At 41.7% G+C, this 21427-nt stretch overlaps 1 protein-coding gene across 2 annotated transcripts in view; it reads right to left on the bottom strand.

Moving 5' to 3' along the window:
- Window positions 1-21427, bottom strand: part of SLC25A36 (solute carrier family 25 member 36) — a 106378-nt gene that overhangs the window by 48795 nt on the left and 36156 nt on the right. Inside the window, exons 1-2 of one of the 2 annotated variants that reach the window (XM_073625927.1) lie at window positions 20871-20980; window positions 6186-6319 (exon numbers count right to left, since the gene is read on the bottom strand). In XM_073625927.1, coding sequence (XP_073482028.1) covers window positions 6186-6292 — 107 coding nt within the window. In that variant the 5' untranslated portion in view covers window positions 6293-6319; window positions 20871-20980. Of the gene's footprint in view, window positions 1-6185; window positions 6320-20870; window positions 21039-21427 lie in introns of those variants that run through there. The other variant, XM_073625926.1, reaches the window with a different exon arrangement.

Below are 21427 nucleotides of genomic sequence, written 5' to 3'. Positions count from 1 at the left end.
TTAAAATGGAGGAGGACCGTCATATGACGCCCTCCCAGAACGAGAGCCGCGCCGCCTAGCCGTCTTATGACGGACGGCAAGCCGTTAAATTGAGAATTTTTGAGCAGCAACATTCACGTTCGTTTTTTAAAAAAATGTTTGCACATACTATAGGGATCCATTTTAGAGTGGGTTCATCCTAAAGAAATCATGGTTGTTTTGATCATTTGTTTAGAGTTGCAAAAGCCAGGTATACCAAGTTCCCGGGTTCCAAGGAGGGAACTATAAGTAAACATAGCAAGCGAGAAGATATTGTGGATAAGAATTTGATTCTGCTCGTTTCTCACTTCGAGTCCTGGTGGAGCGAGATTGGAGAGGTTTCTGGAACAGATGAAAGATGTTCATCTGGTTGGCAGTTTGTTTGTGCCATCACGCCACAGATTTGTTCTGACAAACATTCATAGGAGAAGGGACAAACAAAAAGATTCAGATTAATACTTACAATATAAAAGGTTTCTTTTTCTTATGGACAATTTAGCACCAATGCTGAATCTGAAAGACTTTGGCCAGCAACTAGACTTGTGAAACATTTTGCCGGAGTCTCTCCTGTCATTTATGAATGCAAACACGCTATTAATACATGTGCAATGGGTTGGAGGTTGGGGAAGGAATATAACCTATCCAATCCGTCAGAACAAGAAATGTAATTTTTTTTTAACGGAGGGAGGAATTGAAAGAAGGAAAGGTTTTTAATGTGTGACATGTATTGACATAACTGAATTAATATGCAGGTATCCAGGAGACTGGCACTTAGAGCATAAGATGTCTGTTGGCCAGGTGACACATCGATGTGGTGAAAATTTCCTTGTAGGGGTGGTGTCTCAATCTTAGCAGTCCTACAGAGAGGTTCTCGGTTACTGGACATGTGGGACACCAGAGCTGGATATGGGGGAGATATGCCGGGTTGATGTCTCACCTAAGAGGTTGGAACCTTGCACAGGTAATGCCAGCGAGTACACTCAGGAGCATGCTCCATTAGATAAAAGGGAACAAACGCTGGCTACCAGGGTGCACTATGCCTTCACCACATGGCGCTTCAACGTCTCACAGTGGTTGATCAAATCCTATTACCCTGTATGTGCTGAATATACACTGAATCAAGTGCGGCCATTGCACCAGTGGCTTACTCCCAGAGATGTGTGGACACAGAAGGCATTCCGGACGCTTATTTCTCAGGAGTAACCGAAAGAGGAGGGATGTATTCAGCACTATATTGGGGGGAAAAGGAGCTGGGATGGGCGTTGTTAATGGAGTGGGCATCAGTACCCGGAGGAACAAACTCTCAGCCTTAGCTTCAGACAGTAAGCGGGGCTTTGTTACTCAGAGAGATTGGTGGCATTCTTAATACCATGCAACAAAGTCACATAAACACCCAGGTTAAAGTGACTCCGGATTTTGTCAACCATGTTGAGAGGTTGGTAGAGAGTGCGATGGTACAGGACAGAAATCTGTCATGGGCTCTGGCACGCATGCAGGGGCAGGCGGAGGTATCAACCAACTTCAAGCTGATTGTACAGTGTTTGTATGAGGGGCAGTGGCCTTATGAGTTAGCATCACAGCTCATTAAGATTTTGCCAAAGCACATCTCTTACACTAATCTAAGGTGGTGGTCAAATGCCTGGATGGGCTGTGCTAGTTTGGCTTATGAGAGATGTTATGCTTCCTCATTGATCCCATATACAGAAGTGCAGACTCAATCTGTGTATTCGGTGGTATCAATGGGCTTGCTGACTGGGGATTCCACCTTGTTGCATCTGAGGCTAAATTACCCACATGTGATCAGAGAGGATGGAAGCTGGAAGCAGGTTGACATTTCCCTCTGTCGCCATGACCATGACGTCCTTTGTATGCCAGGTCAATACACGGTAGTGAACGAGAAATGTTGGGAGGATGCCTCACTCTGTTCTGGATGGGGAGAACATTGCCGGGAAGGGAACACCAGTGTATTATTTGGGACATAGGAGAGTTTTTTTCTTTTTCCTAAAGGATAACAATGTAACGTTAGTCATGGAACTAGGATGTTCAGTGAACCCAACAATAGCTAGAGGAGCATGGTGTACCCTTGGCAGTGTTTATGAGATCCAGACACAGGAGTGGAATTATGTGGTACTGCATATTGCCAATCTGTCTGTGGATGTCAACTATAACCGCCCTGTTAGTCTGAGAGCACTGAACCTCGGTATGGAAAGGGAGATACAGGAATGGTTAACAAATTGGGATAGAGATGAGAGCCTTATGAAGATGCAGTAGCAAGAGAGCTAATGCTACTATAGCCATCTACCACGATCAGAATAAAATAAAGGAGGTAGTGCATCAACTAGAAAATGATGCTGGTAAGGCCAACGGTATTTTGAATTATTTGATACATCCCGTTGTAGTATTACTCATAATTGCTGCAGTTTCGTCATTGATTCAAGTTATGTGTTGTTGGACTCAACATTTATATAGGAACGTCTCGCATTTATCTAAGCAAGTAGAGGGAAGAATTGACGGTAAGGTCTCTTCGTACAAGTTAGAGGCTTTGCTGCCAATTCAGAGCCCTGAAATACCGCTGACTTGCCAAAATTGCAGTAGGAAAGGCCATTGTGAGCAAGGCTGCCTAATCCCGATCCGTGTTTACAGTAAAGGGTTATAGGAGGTTGGGAGCGGGATGCGTATTTTGATGGGTCACATACAAATGCATATATTATGGTAATGGGCTGATTTATGTTATGGTATAGTGTGACATATGTGTATTTTAGGTCAGTAAAATGGGTAAGGCCCTCCTCAAGACTCTGTATCTAAAAGCTGGTTAATATGTTGCTCTGAGTGTGTGCTGGTGAATGGTGAGTAAATGGATACCCCTTGCCTGTAGTGCACCCTGTTATGAAGATACCGGAAAGGAGAAGTCACAGAATGGTGACATGGAAGCTGTCACTGAAGAAAGATGGTGGTGCGTAACGCAGTGGCAAAGCAGCACATATTGGAAAGCACAAAACTTTAAGACAGTTATGGACTGTTCCATAGGAGCCGGGTCTGAAGAAGGGCGATATGCGATATGTTCGAAGGCAACATGTTTTAGTTCATGATACAAGAGGTGTTTGAAATATGAATGATGGCTATACCAGACCTTTGCATTCTTGGGGGCTGTCTGGGATGTAACAAGTTTACACATCAAAGCTTTGTAGCATATCATATTATGCAAAGCTGAACAAAAGCTTGGCTCCTGATCGTCTGTTGTGATAACGCTATGCAAACGAGCTTCAAAGAGGGCCATGGCGGCCAAGATGATTGATGAAGGTGTGTTACAAAGATCAAAGGATCAACAGGCATTGAAGATTGACCCAAGATATATAGACATGATATATGGACAATGCTGTCCCTAGAGGCCAATACAGCAGGACAGGCAGTAAAATATATTGAGGAGGACTGCCCCGTAAAAACTTAGATTTGTCAAAGGTCTAGATGGGCCGGCAATAGGGTTAGGACTGAACGGTGTATGATAGAAGTATAAAAAGGGCTGAATGAGACAGAGCTCTCTCTCTACCATTTTTGAGCCTCATGGCTCTCTGCTACCATCTCAAGTTCAGCTGATGATACTGTATCTATAGGACAGCCTTGATAAGTATAAGTATATTTGATGTTTCTTGTTGTTATATGCTTTGTAATATCGACCCTTAGTATTTTCATGTTAGCGTTATCGTATTTTCTTGGGAAATAAATAAGACGTTATTTTAGTAAGCAGTGTGTTTGTTTTCATAGCTAACCTTATATTATGATATCTACAGTAACATGTGATCAGAGTTTTAATATACTAGCTAACTATAGGAATAGACAAGTTAATACATATATGAGAATAAATAGAGGGAATCCGTATCCACCCTCGGATAATATTTAGTTTAGAAGTTATTCCAATTTCAGCATTTATTTCAATGGTAGTGTTGGACTGGGTGACGACTGCAGAGTAATGGAATTGTTTGTGAAGGACAACCCAGCGAAAAAGGTAATTGGGGATTTATGGGGAAGCATACTAGCACATTACGCCTTTACTTTGCAGGGAAAAAGAAAGGAAGAAAAACCCACCATGGTTTACTTCCTCTTTAGGTTTTGTTAAAGTAGGAAATGGCGGGGAAAGCCTATTTCTTTATGAAAACCTCCTCTATAGGATATTGCTGAGCAAAACACTTGGGAGAGATGAAGGTCTTCTCAGAATGAGGCCAGCCACTGTAAAACAAAGGCTGTAACAGCAGGCATACAGGGAATGTTTTGGCAGGCCGAAGAATTTTTTGGTGAACCCATACAAGGGACCTATACTTGGACAGACATGGGCTGCTTTAAGGCAAGGCGCTTGCACACTGTGTCAATAAGGATAGAAATTATATCCCCAAGAAATATCTGCAGATTGCAACTCCTCTACAATGTCCTCAGAGTCATCCTCCCAACAGACTACAGAAGCAGTCATGGAAAAATCAGAGTTTGGGGGGGGGGGATATCCACACATTTGCTTAGATGGAATCACCATATGCTGTGGTGTGCTGCAAGGCAGGTGTGTTGTGAAAGAGCATTGTAGTGTCACACAAAATGAATGGCAGTGGCACACACATTATCCCAGTTACTGCATTGCAATAGTGTGAAGGGGCCAAAAAACATTTTATCTAGTTTAGGGTTCTCAATAAGGTTTTTTTTTTTGGTCTTAGAGTTAATGTACATGTGTCTCTCTTTTCAACCTGACTATGCAGGTAACTAAATACCTCATCATCCACACAAGCTTAACCGCTTGCCGACCAGCCGCCATTATACTGCGGCAGGTTGGCACGGCTGTGCGAATCGCCGTAGGTGTTCGTCGGCCACTTTAAGAGCGATAAGGGGGCGCTGATGTGCGTTGCCGCGATGTCCGCCGGCAACCAGCGATCGGTCCTCAGAGAGCCAGAACAGGGACCTGTCAATGTAAACAGACAGATCCCCATTCTGACAGGGGAGTAGAAAGATCTGCTACCCAGTCAGTACACTGCCCTCACAGTTAGAAACACCTCCCAGGGCATATGCAGAATTGACTGCACCTTCAGAAAATTACACCCCACCTTATATTGCCGCATGGGAGAGAGAGACGTAAACACAACAGTCTGTTGAACAGGGAGATTTTATGTTCTATTTTGTACATAAATCATCCATATCCTCTAGAATACAAGAATCAGGATATACAGTGCCTTGCAAAAGTATTCACCCCCCTTGGCATTTTTCATGTTTTGTTGCCTCACAACTTGGAATTAACATGGATTGTTTGAGGATTTGCATCATTTAATTTACAGAACATGCCCACAACTTTGAAGATTTTTTTTTTATTTTGTGAAGAAAACAAATGGGACAAAATAACAGAAAAAGTCAATGTGCATAACTATTCACCCCCTAAAGTCAATACTTGTAGAGCCACCTTTTGGGGCTATCACAGCTCCAAGTTGCTTTAGATAAGTCTATGAACTTGCCACATCTTACCAATGGGATTTTTGCCCATTCCTCCTTGCAAAACTGCAGCAGCTCCTTCAAATTGGACAGTTTGTACTTGTGAACAGCAATCTTTAAGTCTGAACACAGATTTTCTATTGGACCGAGCTTTGACTAGGCCATTCCAACATATTTACACGTTTCCCCTTAAACCACTCAAGTGTTGCTTTAGCAGTGTGTTAGGGGTCATTGTCCTGCTTGAAGGTGAACCTCTGTCCTAGCCTCAAATTACACACAGAGTGGTACAGGTTTTGCTCAAGAATATCCCTGTATTTAGCATCATCCATCTTTCCCTCAACTCTGACAAATTTCCTAGTCCCGACTGCTGAAAAACACCCCCCACAGCATGATGCTGCTGCCACCACCATGTTTCACTGTGGGGATGGTAGTGTTCTTTGGGTGATGTGATGGGTTTGCGCCAGACATAGCGTTTTCTTTGATGACCAAAAAGTTCAATTTTAGTCTCATCAGAGACATTTTGGGAGTCTCCCACATGCCTTTTTGAAAACTCTAAAATGTGCCATTTTGTTTTTTGCTGAAAATAATGGCTTTCTTCTGGCCACTCTGCCATAAAGCCCAACTCTATGGAGCGTACGGCTTATTGTTGTCCCATGTACAGATACTCCAGTCTCTGCTGTGGAACTCTGCAGCTCCTCCAAGGTTACCTTAGGTCTCTGTGTTGCCTCTGATAAATGCCGGCCTTGGCCGCTCCGTGAGTTTTGGTGTGTGGCCGTCTCTTGGCAGATTTGCTGTTGTGCCATATTCTTTCCATTTAGTTACGATAGATTTGATGGTGCTCCTAGGGATCAAAGATTTGGATAATTTTTTTTTTTTTTTTTTTTTTTTTTTATAACCTAACCCATACTTGTACTTCTCAGCAAAATTGTCCCTTACTTATTTGGAGAGTTCCTTGGTCTTCGTGGCAGTGTTTGGTTAGTGGTGCCGCCTGCTTAGGTGTTGCAGCCTCTGGGGTCTTTCAAAAAAAGTGTGTATATGTAATGACAGATCACGTGACAATTAAATTGCACCCAGCTGGACCTCATTTCACTAATTATGCGACTTCTGAAGGTAATTGGTTGCACCTAGAGGTTGACCAATATATCGGCCGATATTTGGCGTCTTTTAATTAATCGGCATCGGCCGATTGTGCAGATAAAAAAGGCCGATTATAACTTCAGCGCGACTTGCAAATGACTTCTGTAATAGAAGTCAATGCAGGTTGCCTGAAGTCTTCCATGGAGCTACTTCTCTCCTTTCTGGGCAGCCTGCCAAGTCTGATAAAACAAGCTAAAAAGATACAATGTTTCTACTTATCAATGGTGTGTAGGAGTTCTCAGTTTAACCATTTAAAGACAAAATCTTTTCAGACATTTGTTGCTTAGTAAAAATTCTCTCTCTCATTTTATGTCACACGGTATTTGCGCAGCAGTCTTTCAAAACGCAATTTTTTATTTTTTTGCAAAAAATACACTAATGAATTAAAAAAAAAAAAAAAACTAAACAGTAAAGTTAGCCTATTTCTTTCGTCCAAAAGTTTTGATTACCTGTTTTTGTGTATTTAATATTTAGGATATAGTTTTTTTTAAAATCTAAATTATACATACAAGTGAACCGAGGAGGTTTTTTTTGTTTAATAAATGTTTAAATGTAAGAAATTTTCTGTATCACTTATTACTTAAGGCTGTTTTCATACTGGAGCAGGCGGGCGTTGACGGTAAAACGCTGCTAGTTTTAGAGGCGCTTTACCGTCATTTTAGCGGCGCTATTCGGCTGCTAACGGGGTGCTTATAACCCAGCTACTGCCCAAGGAAGGGGTTAAATGCGCCCGTTAAGCGACACTGCCGAATCGCTTTGCAGGCGCTTCGGCAGCAGTGCCCATTCATTTCAATGGGCAGGAGTGGTGGAGGAGCGGTATACACCGCTCCAAAGATGCTGCTTGCAGGACTTTAACATCCTGCCAGCGCATCGCCTCAGTGTGAAAGCACTCAGGCTTTCACACTGAGACTGCAGGGGAGCTGTTTTGCAGGCACTTTACAGGCACTATTTTTAGCCCAAAAGCGCCCCATTGTGAAAGGGGTCTAACCGTTGGATTTTATAAGATGAAGGGGGGGGGGGGGGGGGGAGGCTTAAACATATCGGCCCAAAAAAAAAAAAAAAAAATCAGCATCATATATCGGTCATCGGCCGCCGTGATTTCTAAACATTGGCATTGGCCAGAGAAAAACCCATATCGGTCGACCTCTAGTTGCACCAGAGCTTTTTATGGGCTTCATAACAAAAAGGGGTGAATACATAGGCACATACCAATTATCATTTTTTTTATTTCTGAAAAATGTTTTTTTAATTTTACTTCACCAACTTAGACTATTGTATTCTGATCCATCACATATAATTCAGATTAAAAAAAACATTGAACTAAAGGCTGCAATGTAACAAAATAGGTAAAAAGCCAAGGGGGTGAATACTTTTGCAACGCACTGCAAGTTGATGACTAGGTGGTATAGATCACCAGAGAAACTGCATTGTATGTTTCCAAATGCAGACCCTACCTGCTAGTGTTGTGAAAAGGATAGGGGAAAAAGAGATGGCAGACCAATGGGATTCTGCTGTGCATCACCACCAGCGATACAAACCTATTGACGCATGCACTCTTCAATTATAAGCACTGAATTTCTAAGTTAGATAGAACAAAAGGTAACTAAAATTTAAAACCTTTTAGTTTTTGGTTGACTAGGTAAAGAAGGAAATTATTTAATTGTCATTTAGGATATATAGTCTGTTTTTTGATTATATGTATTATATTGAGCCTGGGAATGCCCAATAGGCGCTGTTTTGTAGCTTAAACTTTTGAAATTGAATAAAGATAAAATTTTGAAAGAGAAAAAAAAAAAACAAAAAAACAAAAAAACAAAAAAAAAAAACAAACACACCCCACATCCCTCCCTAGGGAACACTTAACCCCTTGATCTCCCCCTAGTGTTAACCCCTTTCCTGCCAGTGGTTTATACAGTAATCAGTGGCCATTTTTTAGCTTGCTGTATAAACGTCAATAGTCCCAAAAGTGTCAAAAATGTCTGATCTGTCCGCCGCAATGTCGCAGTCTCAAAAATAAATCAGATTGCCACCATTACTAGTAAATAAATAAAAATGATATAAAGCTAACCCCTATGCTACACAAACCAATCAATATACGCTTATTGTGATTTTGTTTACCAAAAATACGAAGAAGAATACATATTGGCCTAAACTGATGAAGAAATTTGATTTTTTTTTTTTTTTTTGCTGGATATTTATTAATTATAGCAAAAAATACTGAATTTTCAAAAATGTGTGTTTTTTGTTTATAGCGCAAAAAATAAACAGCCATGAAGATCAAATATATGAAAAAATGTGTCATGAACCATAGGATTCAAACCCACATACAATACCTAAGTGATCTCTGTTGTAACATAAATAACTATTCAATATAAAATTAAGTAAAAAGTTCAATGCACTCATTGCAGTGAGCGATTCCAAGTAGCTGATAAGTCCCAGATAAGTCGCCTCAGTGAGTGATTGGCCAGTTCCTATGGGTTCATCTCTTAATTGTGCAATTAAGTATCACCCTTTTGTGCTTCCACCACCACTTATAGATTGGCCACTCACCAGAAACAGGTGAATGTGCGCCTTTGGTTCTTTAGCTGGATAACCACTCCACACAATGGATCAATCCACACCCTCTTCAGACTACCAGTTCACATGGAAAATAAATGGCCATCATGGTGTAGTATGTCTAAACGTATTTATTAAAAAGGTATAAAAAAAAAAGACTATTGCACTCACATATTTCTGTGCCCATAAGCCGGCACCAAGCTGTTCCAGCCATGTATGCGGGGTCCGGAATACCGTTGTGTTCGTTCCCCTGTGCGTTTCCTACGCAGCGTGTATTCCAAGCCACGCTCTCACTAGGCAGGAAGTGACCTCAAAAACTCCCAGCAGCCTCTAAGCGTTTTGCAAATGTGGATTGCGTCATCAGGAAGCTGCAAATGTGCAATCCACATTTGCTAAACGAGTAGAGGCTGCTGGGAGTTTTTTTACGCAAAGGCGCACATTCACCTGTTTCTGGTGAGGGGTCAATCTATAAGTGGTGGTGGAATCACAAAAGGGTGATACTTAGTTGTACATTTAATAGATGAACCCATAGGAACTGGCCAATCACTCACTGAGGCGACTTATCTGGGACTTATCAGCTACTTGGAATCACTCACTGAACTGAGTGCATTGAACTTTTTACTCAAAATTTATATTGAATGGTTATTTATGTTACAACAGTTATTTATTTTTGTGTTTTCTACACATGTTCACTTTGGTATTGTATGTGGGTTTGAATCCTATGGTTCAGAAAATGTATTTTCATACGTTTTCTCATTTGGGAACATGAGCACTTATGTTAACTAATAGTGGTGGTACACAAATTTATTTAAACTAGTTGGCGCAGTCCATAAACATGTTTCTTTTTCTTATACACCTCACCTGATAGTGGGGAGGCCCTTTTTTTGACTGCAGCAGACACAAATGATTGGCATTATAGATATATTTTTGATTCTTTGCGCCAGTACCCTGTATGTTTATATACTTTCTCATGAAGATCAAATACTACCAAAAGAAAACTATTTAAGGGTGGAAAAAAAAAAAAAAAAAAAAAAGAGACCTAAATGTTGTTTGGGTACAACTTTGCACGACTGCGCAATTGTCAGTTAAGGCTACGCAGTGCCGTATTGCAAAAAAATGGCCTGGTCATTAACCACTTCAGTCCCGGAAGATTTTACCCCTTTCCTGACCAGACCACTTTACAATTTGGCACTGCATCACTTTAACTGACAATTGGTCGTTCTATGCTGCACCCAAACAAAATTTGTGTCTTTTTTTCCCCACAAATGGAGCTTTTTTTGGTATTTGATCACCTCTGCGTTTTATTTTTTTCGCTATAAACAAAAAAAAAAATAAAAATAAAATTTTTAACTTTTTGCTATAATAAATATCCCCGAAAAAAAAAATCTTCTTAGTTTTAGGCCAATATATATTCGTCTACATATTTTTGGTAAAAATAAAAATAAATAAAATTGCAATAAGCATATATTGACTGGTTTGCGCAAAAGTTATAGTGTCTACAAACTATGGGGAAGATTTATGGCACTTTTTTATTTTACTAGTAATGGCGGTGATCTGCGATTTTTAACGGTATTGCGGCCTACAGATCGGAGACTTGACACTTTTTTGGGACCATTGGCATTTATACAGCGATCAGCGCTATAAAAATGCACCGGTTACTATGTAAATGTCACTGACAGGGAAGGGGGTTAACACTAGGGGGCAATCAAGGGGTTAATCGTGTGCTCACTTAATCGTGTGTTTTAACTGTGGGGGGATAGGATTGACTAGAAGAGGAGACATATCGTTTTTTTCCTACTTAGCAGGAACAAACAATATGGCTCCTTTTCCCTGACAGCAGAGGGGCATTTACACACACAAATCCTCGTGCCGGCGCTCGTGCATGCAATCACGGCTCTCTGGTGGACGAAAAAGGGAAGGACCTACCCGTACATGATTACACCCAGGGGAGCCATTCTGCCGCAGTATATCTGCGTGAGCCGGTTGGGAAACGGTTAAGGGGGGCAAATCCTTCCGGTCCTTGATGGGTAGAGTAGAAGTAAAGACAAAACACCACTAAACCTATTCCCACCTCTCATTCTAAGCCCTAATCTTTCTAGCCCTGTAAAGAAAAGATCACTATACTTACTTAATCTGATGCCACTCTGGTGTGGTCCCAGACTGAGCTGTCAGTAGAATATTCAGTATGTAGGAGAGGCAGCTAATAACAGAAGCCCCATAGTAAGTCTATGTGTGATGTCACTTCCCAGCCGTTGTTGGCTTTCTCCTGCATGCAGATGGTGCCACTGGTGACCAGACTGGCTTCAAATTAGGCAAGTATAGCAATCTTTTCTTTACAGGGTTAGATAGATTAGGCTTAGAATGGGGGTGGGAGTATGTTTAAAGTTAGGGTTTTGCCTTTACTTCCACTTTAACTGTTATGGGCTCCTAATATTTTAGTGTAGATACAGTTTACCTTGTGTATAAACACTACATTGACTCAGATGTCATTTTCCAAAGATGTATTATACCCCTGCAAAGGCCAATATTTACAGGCACGGGTTTACACATCTTATATAAGGTTTCAATAACTCAATTGTCTCACATTGTGACTTCTATGCCAGCTATTCCTATTGGTTTACTCACAAACGAATACATCTGTTATAAAGGAAATTCATGGAAGCTCCTTATTACTTAACTAATGACTAAGCTGACATGTGTTTGGCCTAATTTAGGAATGTTACCGTTCTAGTTTAAACCTGTTTCCAATATGATGAAATGGATGGAAATGAAAAAAAAAAAAAAAAAAGGTGAAGATTGCTGCTTTCTGTGAGAAGTTGCATTACCAGCATGTCAATCAAAATTCTTATGACCTAAAATTAGTTTTAAACCGGCTTACGTCCTACAATGTATGTGAATGCTTCAAGGTTTGCTTGTTTGTATGGCCACTACATCATGGAAAAAAAAAAAAAAAAAAAGAAGTTACTTAAGGGGGTTTCCACAATGACCCAGTAAGCAAAAACCCCCTTAATGCACGGCTCAAGGGGTTTTCAAAGCCAGGGCTATGTACTGTACTGACAGAAAGCAAAAAGGCCATCCAAAATGAAAACCTTGTAGTCAGGTAGGAGGGCCATTTTATCTTCTATTTATTGCACTTATCTAAAATCAACAGTTTATCTCTGGGACAACCAAGAAAAAGTTGTGTGATAGGGACATCAGCTAACAGTGGCCTTTAGCCAAATATGGATCACAGGGGTGCAGAATGAAGGGCTCTCCTGTAAGTTACAGGGAAAAGATGTAGGGCGAAAAAAGCTTTGGGCCTACTTCTCCATTAACCACTTCAATACAGGGCACTGTCACCCCCTTCCTGCCCAGGCCACATTTTAAATGACAATTTCACGGTCATGCAACACTGTAGCCAACTGGAATTTCTTTTTTTTTTTTTAAAGGCACCACAATCTTTGCACAAATGTTTAAAAAAACATTTTAGCTAAAAATACACTAAAATCATTAATAGTGGATTCATACATGGCAAAATGTACAAAATTCCTGCTAAATTCCTAGTAAATATAAAAGTTAAAACTGTATTGAGTCAATATCAAAATATTTGTACATTTTAACCACTAAGCCACCGCCCACCGTCATATGACGGCTGGACGAGGCTTCTATTGTTCTGGGAGGACGTCATATGACGTCCTCGCCCTCCCGAGCCACTAGGGGGTGCGCGCGCGCCCGCTGCGTCACTCGGGACCCGGTGCGCGTGCCCGGCGGCCGCGATGTCCGCCGGGCACCCGCGATTGCCGGGTAACAGAGCAGGAGCGTGGATCTGTGCATGTAAACACAGATCCACGTCCTGTCAGAGAGGAGAGGAGACCGATGGCGTGTCCCTTGTACATAGGGACAGCGATCGGTCACCTCCCCCAGTCAGTCCCCTGCCCCCAGTTAGAATCACCTCCTTAGGTCATACATTAACCCCTCGAGCGCCCCCTGTTAACCCCTTCCCTGCCAGTCACATTTACCCAGTAATCAATGCAATTTTATAGCATTGATCGCTGTATAAATGTGAATGGTCCCAAAAATGTGTCAAAAGTGTCCGATGTGTCCGCCGCAATATCGTAGTCACAATAAAAATTGCAGATCGCCGCCATTACTAGTAAAAAATAAATAAATAATAAAAATACTATAAATCTATCCCGTATTTTGTAGACGCTATAACTTTTGCGCAAACCAATCAATATACGCTTATCGCAATTTTTTTTTACCAAAAATATGTAGAAGAATACGTATTGGCCTAAACTGAGGAAAAAATTTGTTAAAAAAAAAAAAAAAAATTGGATATTTTATTATAGCAAAAAGTAAAAAATATTGTGTTTTTTCAAAATTGTCCCTCTTCTTTTGTTTATAGCGCAATAAATAAAAACCGCAGAGGTGATCAAATACCACCAAAAGAAAGCTCTATTTGTGGGGAAAAAAATGATAAAAATTTAATTAAGGTGCAGTGTAACATGACCGCGCAATTGTCATTCAAAGTACGACAGCGCTGAAAACTGAAAAATGGCTTGGGCAGGAAGGGGGTGTAAATGCCCTGTATTGAGGTGGTTAAATTGCACCTTTTTGTGAAATGGTGAAAACTGAAGGTACGCAAAACTGTAAATAAAAACAATTTACTCTGAAAATCCGGAGGTTACCATTTTTCACTTATAGCTTTCAGAATTCGAAAAGACCCCTCAAACTAGACATTTTCTGTAAGCACGTGACCTGTAGAATAAAGAACAAAAGGGCTGCCGATTTTTTGGGCCCTGCAATAATTGCACAAATGTTCATCATATTGCCATTTTCACAAAAAATACACTAAAATCATTAATAGTGCACATAAACACAACACAACTTACAAAATTCCTGCTAAATCACTACTAAAAGCACCGTTCCCATGTGGCATACTAAAGTGTACACCCATGGAGGGCCATGTTTACCCGCACAGGCAGTCCCATTTATGTCAATTGGGGTGCAACTGCTGCACCGGCATAGCTGCTGTTCCCAATCTGACATCTGTATGGGTACATGACCCCGAACACACAGTGTGAGCTCAGGGACATGCACAGGGACCTACATGGATGTAAGATTGGGAGCAACAGCTCTGTACATGCTGTTGCTACATTCCAAATGACATCAATGGGTCTGCCTGCAGAGAGATGCACGGAGCACCTGTGCATTCTTGTAAAGGTACACTGTGTGAACAAGGCCTTAGACCCCTTTCACACAAGCAAACCGATCGAGTCTGCCTGTCCGTTTTTCAGACGGGCCCAATCGGAACACCCATTGTTCTCTATGGAGAGGCTGATGTAAAAGGACATGTGTCCGTTTACACCCACCTGCATCCGATCCAGTCCAGTCCACTAAAAACAGATGGATGGGGATTCTATTCCCAATCCATCTAGCAGATTGGATGGTATCCGAGGGAAATGGACAGGCTGTCCCATAGAGAACAGCGGGTTGTGTCCGTGTCTGCATCAGCGGAAAGGACACAGACCTGTTATCCACCTGCTCAACAGGTATTAGACAGATCCCCTACGTGAAAGGGGTCTTACCAGTAGCAGGCGGTCCATTAGGAGCGCTGTATGAGAGAGTGTCTCTATCTATCCTTAAAGCCACATGATTAGAGCCGGAGGCTCTAACTGGCTTGAAAAAGGTTGGGCTCTGCGGCCCCAACCTACCCACTTTTGACAATCGTAAATATTTGCTATTGTCTTCCGGCTTCTCCTCCCAGCCAATCAGGACAGGAGGCACATTGAGTAAGCCAGAAGGAGAAGATGAAGAATTGGAGGGGCGAGTGCGGGAGGGGGCGCCATCACTGTGGAGAAGCTGAGTGCAGGCGGACCTGGGGGGGGGGGGGGGGGCGGGTTCTAAGACCTGGATCCCCCCCCCCCCCCAAAAAGCACCATGCAGCACCTGAAGCTGGCGGGAGCAGCAGAAGAGGGATGCTGGCTCATGACGGTAGGTGCGGGGATTCAGTTTGCGGGGGTCGGATCAGGTGTGGAGATGGGGGAGAGGTAATCAGTGCTGGGGGGGTGGGGGGAGTAGTTCTAGGTGAACATTAGTGGCAGGAGGTGGAGTGGCAGGGGACAGGGAAGTGGCGGTCATATTTCAGGTTAATAACTCTGATCAGGGGGTTGTTATCCACTGATCAGGAGTTATAGAGTTGTTCAGCAGAGTCTGCTGAACAATTCTGATATAAGCTTATGGTAACTGAAGTGGCCATAAAGCTTATAGGAGAGGGATGAATGAGGTTTGTACACCGTACAGACCTAGCCACTTGCAGGCACTTCTGTAGGTCTGTACGGCCCTGGCAGTGAAAGTGTTAAAGGGGAACGGATCCCCATCGACCTCTTTTTGGTAGATCAGATTGGATGTAGGCGGGTGTAAAACAGACATGTTCATTTACACCCACTGCTCCAGAGAAGAATGGAGGTTCCGATTTGGTCCATCTGAAAAACGGACTTGATCAGAATGCCTGTATGAAAAGGGGCCTAAAGTGAATTATGTAGGCTGCCACTACCGATCTCACCTTCTAAAAAGGTTCGTTTTCTGGCTGCTATGCTTAGGACGGCCATACACAGTTCGAATCCCGGCCGGCTCAGCAGGAAGATTCAAACCATTGCTGGACAGGCTAAATGTACCAATTTGATCGATCATCTTGGGTACAACCAACCTGCCGGATTCATTTCAGATTATCACAAGTGGCTGCTATAGCCTCTAGCGATAATCACGGTCTTCTCCCAAAGAGGACGGCTTCCCCTGCCCTTGCCCATTCACCCACCAGGAGCAGACAATTTCTTGGCAGGAGGGATTCCCCTGTCAACATGGTCTGTGTTGATGGGGGAATCGTGCAAATTTCTTTCCTGCAAAAATTCACACCTTCTATTGGATGCTCTAGGCTTCAGTGCTCTTCTTGTCAAAACCAGAAGAAGCAGAAGAGGTATTCAAAACCATTGACACATTTTACAGTATAATTATTTCTGGGTCTTTAGCCTAAAATTAGTGAACATATACAGCCAGGCATCTAGCAATTTCAAGAGGTGCACAGCAACGGCAGCCAATGCTTCTTTCATGACTTTAAAAATAATTTTCCACCTTACTCACTTTTGAAAATAATGGTATAAAGAAAAAAAAAAAAAAACAAAAAAACAAAAAAAACCCCAAAAAACAGCAAGTTCACCTTAAAAAGGCAAATGGTCACTGTATTAATAAAGTATACAATCATAAAATAAAGCATGAAAAGTCGCCACTATGCTACAGTCAGCACAATATCACACACACCACCCACTCATTGTGATCTAGAATTATCGAGCATTACTCTTTACACGTCATTCTCATTCCCTAATGAGCTCTAATCGGGCTGAAAAACAAACAGGTTTAGCAAAACAGACCAAACCGTTCACAGGCGATTTAACTATATGGGACACGTTATAAATCAGGAACAGCTTGCTTCATTGGAAATGCAGGAAGCACTTTAGTGCATCTCTTGAGAGAAAAAAAAAAAAAAAAAAAAGTGTGATTGGAGGTGGGGCTGTTGGCTATACACGGACTTCAATGTAGAAATTACTGTCAAAATGTCCCTAGGTCGGCACAGTACACCCTGTCCATCTCAAACACCAGTGTTATGGAAAGTGTAGCTCTGTGGTTGCCTACATGTAAAAAGGAAGCACAGGAAACCAAAAGGATTTGAAGTCACTTTGCACAATAAGAAGCACTGGAGACATGGGTGGGGTTTGATAAATAAAAGCGGGTCATTCTAAGCATCCCTGTCTGTGAAATGGTTTGTCTCAAAACTGCTACATCTGCAGGAGAGCTTGTTCTCTCATAATTAATATATATCTATCAACTGGCTGGATCACCAAGTGAAAAAAATAAAGAAAAACCTGAAAAAGAATGTAGGCATTACATGCAAGAACTGGTAAGCTGTAAAATAATAAAAAAGGTATGTATTTGGGTTTAATACAGATTTAAATTTGCTTTTTTGAGAACAGGTCCAGCGGCAATGAGGAATTAACCTACAGATTACATACATTACTTAGTGTTGCTCTTGGTGTTGGGTCTAAGATATAACAAAATTACAAAACTGGACTTTGTTCAAAAGGTAGTTTTTAGGATGGTTTATTCTAGTGGTTTCCAAACTGCAGCTCTTGGCTTGCTTTTTTTATTTGGCCCTTGGGGCAATATTTCATCCTCACACCAACATTAGGGCATAATTCCCCGCCAATGACACCAAAGACGAGGCATAGTTCCTCCCAAGACACCAATGATGGGGGAACATTTTCCACTTTCAATGGCCACAGTCTAGCTCCCCTAAAGTTTGAAGGATAGTAATCTGGCCCTTTGTTTAGAAAAGTTTGAAGACCCTTGATTTATTCAGTCCTTAAAAACAGTGTTGTCAGCAGAACTTGAATGAATTTCATTAAGCCTAGCAGCTTGTGTTCATAAACAATCTCCATGCGTGCTATATTTTGGAAAAAGTTTTACTGCATAGTGGGGCCCTGCTAGGGTTACAGACATGTATTTATTTATTTTTTTAAACAAAAAGTAAAATTTTTAAAGCTCCTTCAAGCCCTTAGGAAGTACACATACATCCTCAAGTTGAAGTAGTTTTATCGCAATGCAGGCATCATCTCATTATCAAAAATTTCATCCAATGATGGGTTTTATTATACTCCTCTACTAAACCCCTGTCCCAGCACCCACCACCTTCACCGGGCTCTCCTGCCTAATCAGGGAGCCTGGTACCACTACCCACCTTCTCTGTGATGTAAGAGACTGTAAGCATCAAGGATTTCATCACTTCTAGTTTCCTTTTGTTTACAAGCAGTCATTGGCTTGTACAAGCATCTGATCAAACCAATCTTTGATTGATGCTTTCAGGACAGAGGAAAGATCCGGAGTCTAATAGACCACAGATCTCTGCATAAAGAAGACCTGTCATGCTTGCTGTTCGAAGGAAAAGGAAAAGGAAAAGGAAAAGGAAAAGGAAAAGGAAAAGGAAAAGGAAAAAGGAAAAAGGAACTGTTCTCAAGTCATGCATATGTAAATGGTGACTGCGGCATACACATGTGAGCCGCAAACGTCAGTGAGAGCAAAAGTTCTAGAACCAGACCTCCTATGTAACTCTAAACTGGTAAATATAAAGGCTTAACCACTTGCCACCCGCCATATAGCAGAATGACGTCGGCAAAGTGGTTTCAATATCCTGACTGGACGTCATATGATGTCCTCAGGATATTGAGCCGCTGCGCGCCCCCGGGGGCGCGCATCGCGGCGATCTTTGTTGCGGGTGTCAGTCTGACACCCCGCAACACCGATCTAGGTAAAGAGTCTCTGACGGAGACTCTTTACCACGTGATCAGCCGTGTCCAATCACGGCTGATCACGATGTAAATAGGAAGAGCCGGTGATCGGCTTTTCCTCACTCGCGTCTGACAGACGCGAGTAGAGGAGAGCCGATCGGCTGCTCTCCTGACAGGGGGGGGTCTGTGCTGATTGTTTATCAGCACAGCCCCCCCTCGGATCCTACCCAGGACCACCAGGGAAGCCGCCCAGGACCACCAGGGAAGCCAGCCACACTGGACCACCAGGTATGCCCCCTAGACCCCCAGGGAAATACTGATCTGTGCAAAGGTAGCTGCCAATCAGTGCCCATTCCCCATGCCTACCACTGCCAGTGCCACCAGGGATGCCCAGCAGTGCCGCCTATCAGTGCCCAGCAGTGCCGCCTATCAGTGCCCAGCAGTGCCACCCATAAGAACCCATCTGTGCAGCCTTTCAGTGCCCATAGGTGTTGCCTAACAGTGCCCATCAGTGCCAACCAGTGCCACCCATAAGTGCCCATCAGTGCCGCCTATTAATGCCCATCAGTGCTGCATATCAGTGCCCTCTACCAGTCCCCATCAGTGCCCACTCATCGCTGCCGCCTTATCAGTGCCCGTCAGTGCCGCCTTATCAGTGGCCATCAGTGAAGGAGAAAAACTTAGTTATTTACAAAATTTTTAAACAAAAACAAAAGCAAAACTTTTATTTTTTTCAGAATTTTCGGTCTTTTTTTATCTGTTTCGCAAAAAATAAAAACCGCAGAGGTGATCAAATACCACCAAAAGAAAGCTCTATTTGTGGGAACAAAATGATAAAAGTTTAGTTTGGGTACAGTGTTGGATGACCGCGCAATTGTCATTCAAACTGCGACAGCACTGAAAGCTGAAAATTGGTCTGGGCAGGAAGGTGTCTAAGTGCCTGGTATTGAAGTGGTTAAAGAATCACTTATGGAGATTTTTTTTGATACCTAGTTTGTTGCCATTCCACAGGAGTATGACATTTTAAAGCGTGACATGTTAGACATCTATTTGCTGGAATTGGATGATTCACAAGGCCACACATGTTAATGCATAGAATAAACCTCAAGAATTTGGGATTTTGTAGGCATTAACCTACAAAATCCCATATTCATGAGGTTTATTCTAGATATCCATTTGCTTGCCACAACATCAACTTTTATACGTTTCCAAAAATGGGCATTCTATTTTGTTTGTCTTCACTAAAATTCATTAAAGTGTATTGTTTACTAGAAATCTGCGTTTTCAAAAATTGCTGCGCAAATATTGTGAGACATAAAAATAAAAACATGGCAACAATCACCATTTTATTCTCCAGGGTCTCTGCAATAATAATAATAAATATTATTATTAAATAATAATAAAATGTTTGGGTGTTTGGGGGTGTTCTTGCAAAAAAATATGAAATGCTGATTTTTACATGTGAGAATTGGCCTGGATTAGCCTGGGGATCAAATGGTTAAATTAATACTACTAAACCATTACAAGATTTTCTTATATTTGAGTAAGTTTTGTAATGATCCATCACATCACCCATAGTATACCCGCAATGCTTATTTTACCTTCTCTGACAATAACTGGCTTCTATTTAGAACTAGCTGGCTAGGCTGGTCATTTTAGATCTTTTTCTGACAACAACTGGCCCCAATGCTGTCCTGGACTTTAAGGCCAAGAAATATCTGCTCAGATTCAGTACTGGAAGACACAATTTTTCTAATGGTATTTGAAAGAGGATCTGGGATCAGTGCCTTTTGTGACCCCCTCCCCCATGTGGTCAGTTTTTGCTAAACGAAGGCACATAGCCCCAGATCCTGACCCATGCGATATTTAACTTGCTTTTAAGTTTTTTGTGAATTGAGTTAAACACCGCATGACTCAAAAATTCATATGGTTCTTAACTTTTATTGAATTGACCGCCATATCACTTAATAATAGTGCTGTCAACACAAAGAAAAAGCTGAGAGTTTCCAGGTACACATGCGTATGGACAGCTTTATTGCCAGATGTACTAAACAAATGTAATAATATATATATATATATATATATACACACACACACATACATACACATATATATACTAATTATACATTTGATACTTTTATTTTCAGTGCTGTCATGTGAACATATGGGCATACATAATATGGCTCTACATAGATGGGCTTTTGTTCGTGTCAGAACTGCTTTTCTCCCCAAAGCCTATCGGCATAGAACCACAAAGAATGTATACATCTGTGTACACTATTCTGAGTGCACTTACTTGGGTTTGCTTTTTATGCAATAATATTGTCTATTATCACCACATTTATTACAGTTAAACATTATATATATTTTTATAGATCTTACTTTAGACAGTGCAGTGGTCCGGGTGACACCACTCTGTTAACACTGGCACCATTCATAGTGTTCAGCTGTACTTCAGAGATGTAAAGTGTGATCGAAGACGAGGATTGGAGCCTGGTCTTTACAACTTCCAATGGGCAGGTCAGTATGGCACCTACAGTGCCCCCACATCTAGAACAAAGAAAAGAAAACATTTGTAGTTACTAGGGTCAAAATAAATACAGCATCTCACAAGTTCTTGATTCATCACACTACAGCTAGATGCAGACTGAAATATTTTTATGGATTAACAAGGTTAAACTATCTAAGACACCAGGGTGTTCTATTATTAGGATATTACTAAGCACTTAAACATGCTTTACCAACTATAGGCTATGCTACACTTTGTGCAAAGTGTAGTATGGGAGTGTAACATGGGAGTGTAGCAATAACACACAGTGGCTTTACAACCACTTTAATTCTTAGTGACAAAGATTCAACAAGGTGTAACATTCCTCAGAAATTTTGGTCCATATTGACACAATGGCATCACGCAGTTGCTGCAGATTTGTCGGCTGCAC

Source organism: Aquarana catesbeiana, linkage group LG04 (assembly GCF_042186555.1).
Source record: "Aquarana catesbeiana isolate 2022-GZ linkage group LG04, ASM4218655v1, whole genome shotgun sequence".
NCBI classification, from domain to species: domain Eukaryota; kingdom Metazoa; phylum Chordata; class Amphibia; order Anura; family Ranidae; genus Aquarana; species Aquarana catesbeiana.
The sequence above is the reverse complement of the archived record's forward strand: the minus strand, read 5'-3'. Positions and strand labels throughout refer to the sequence as shown.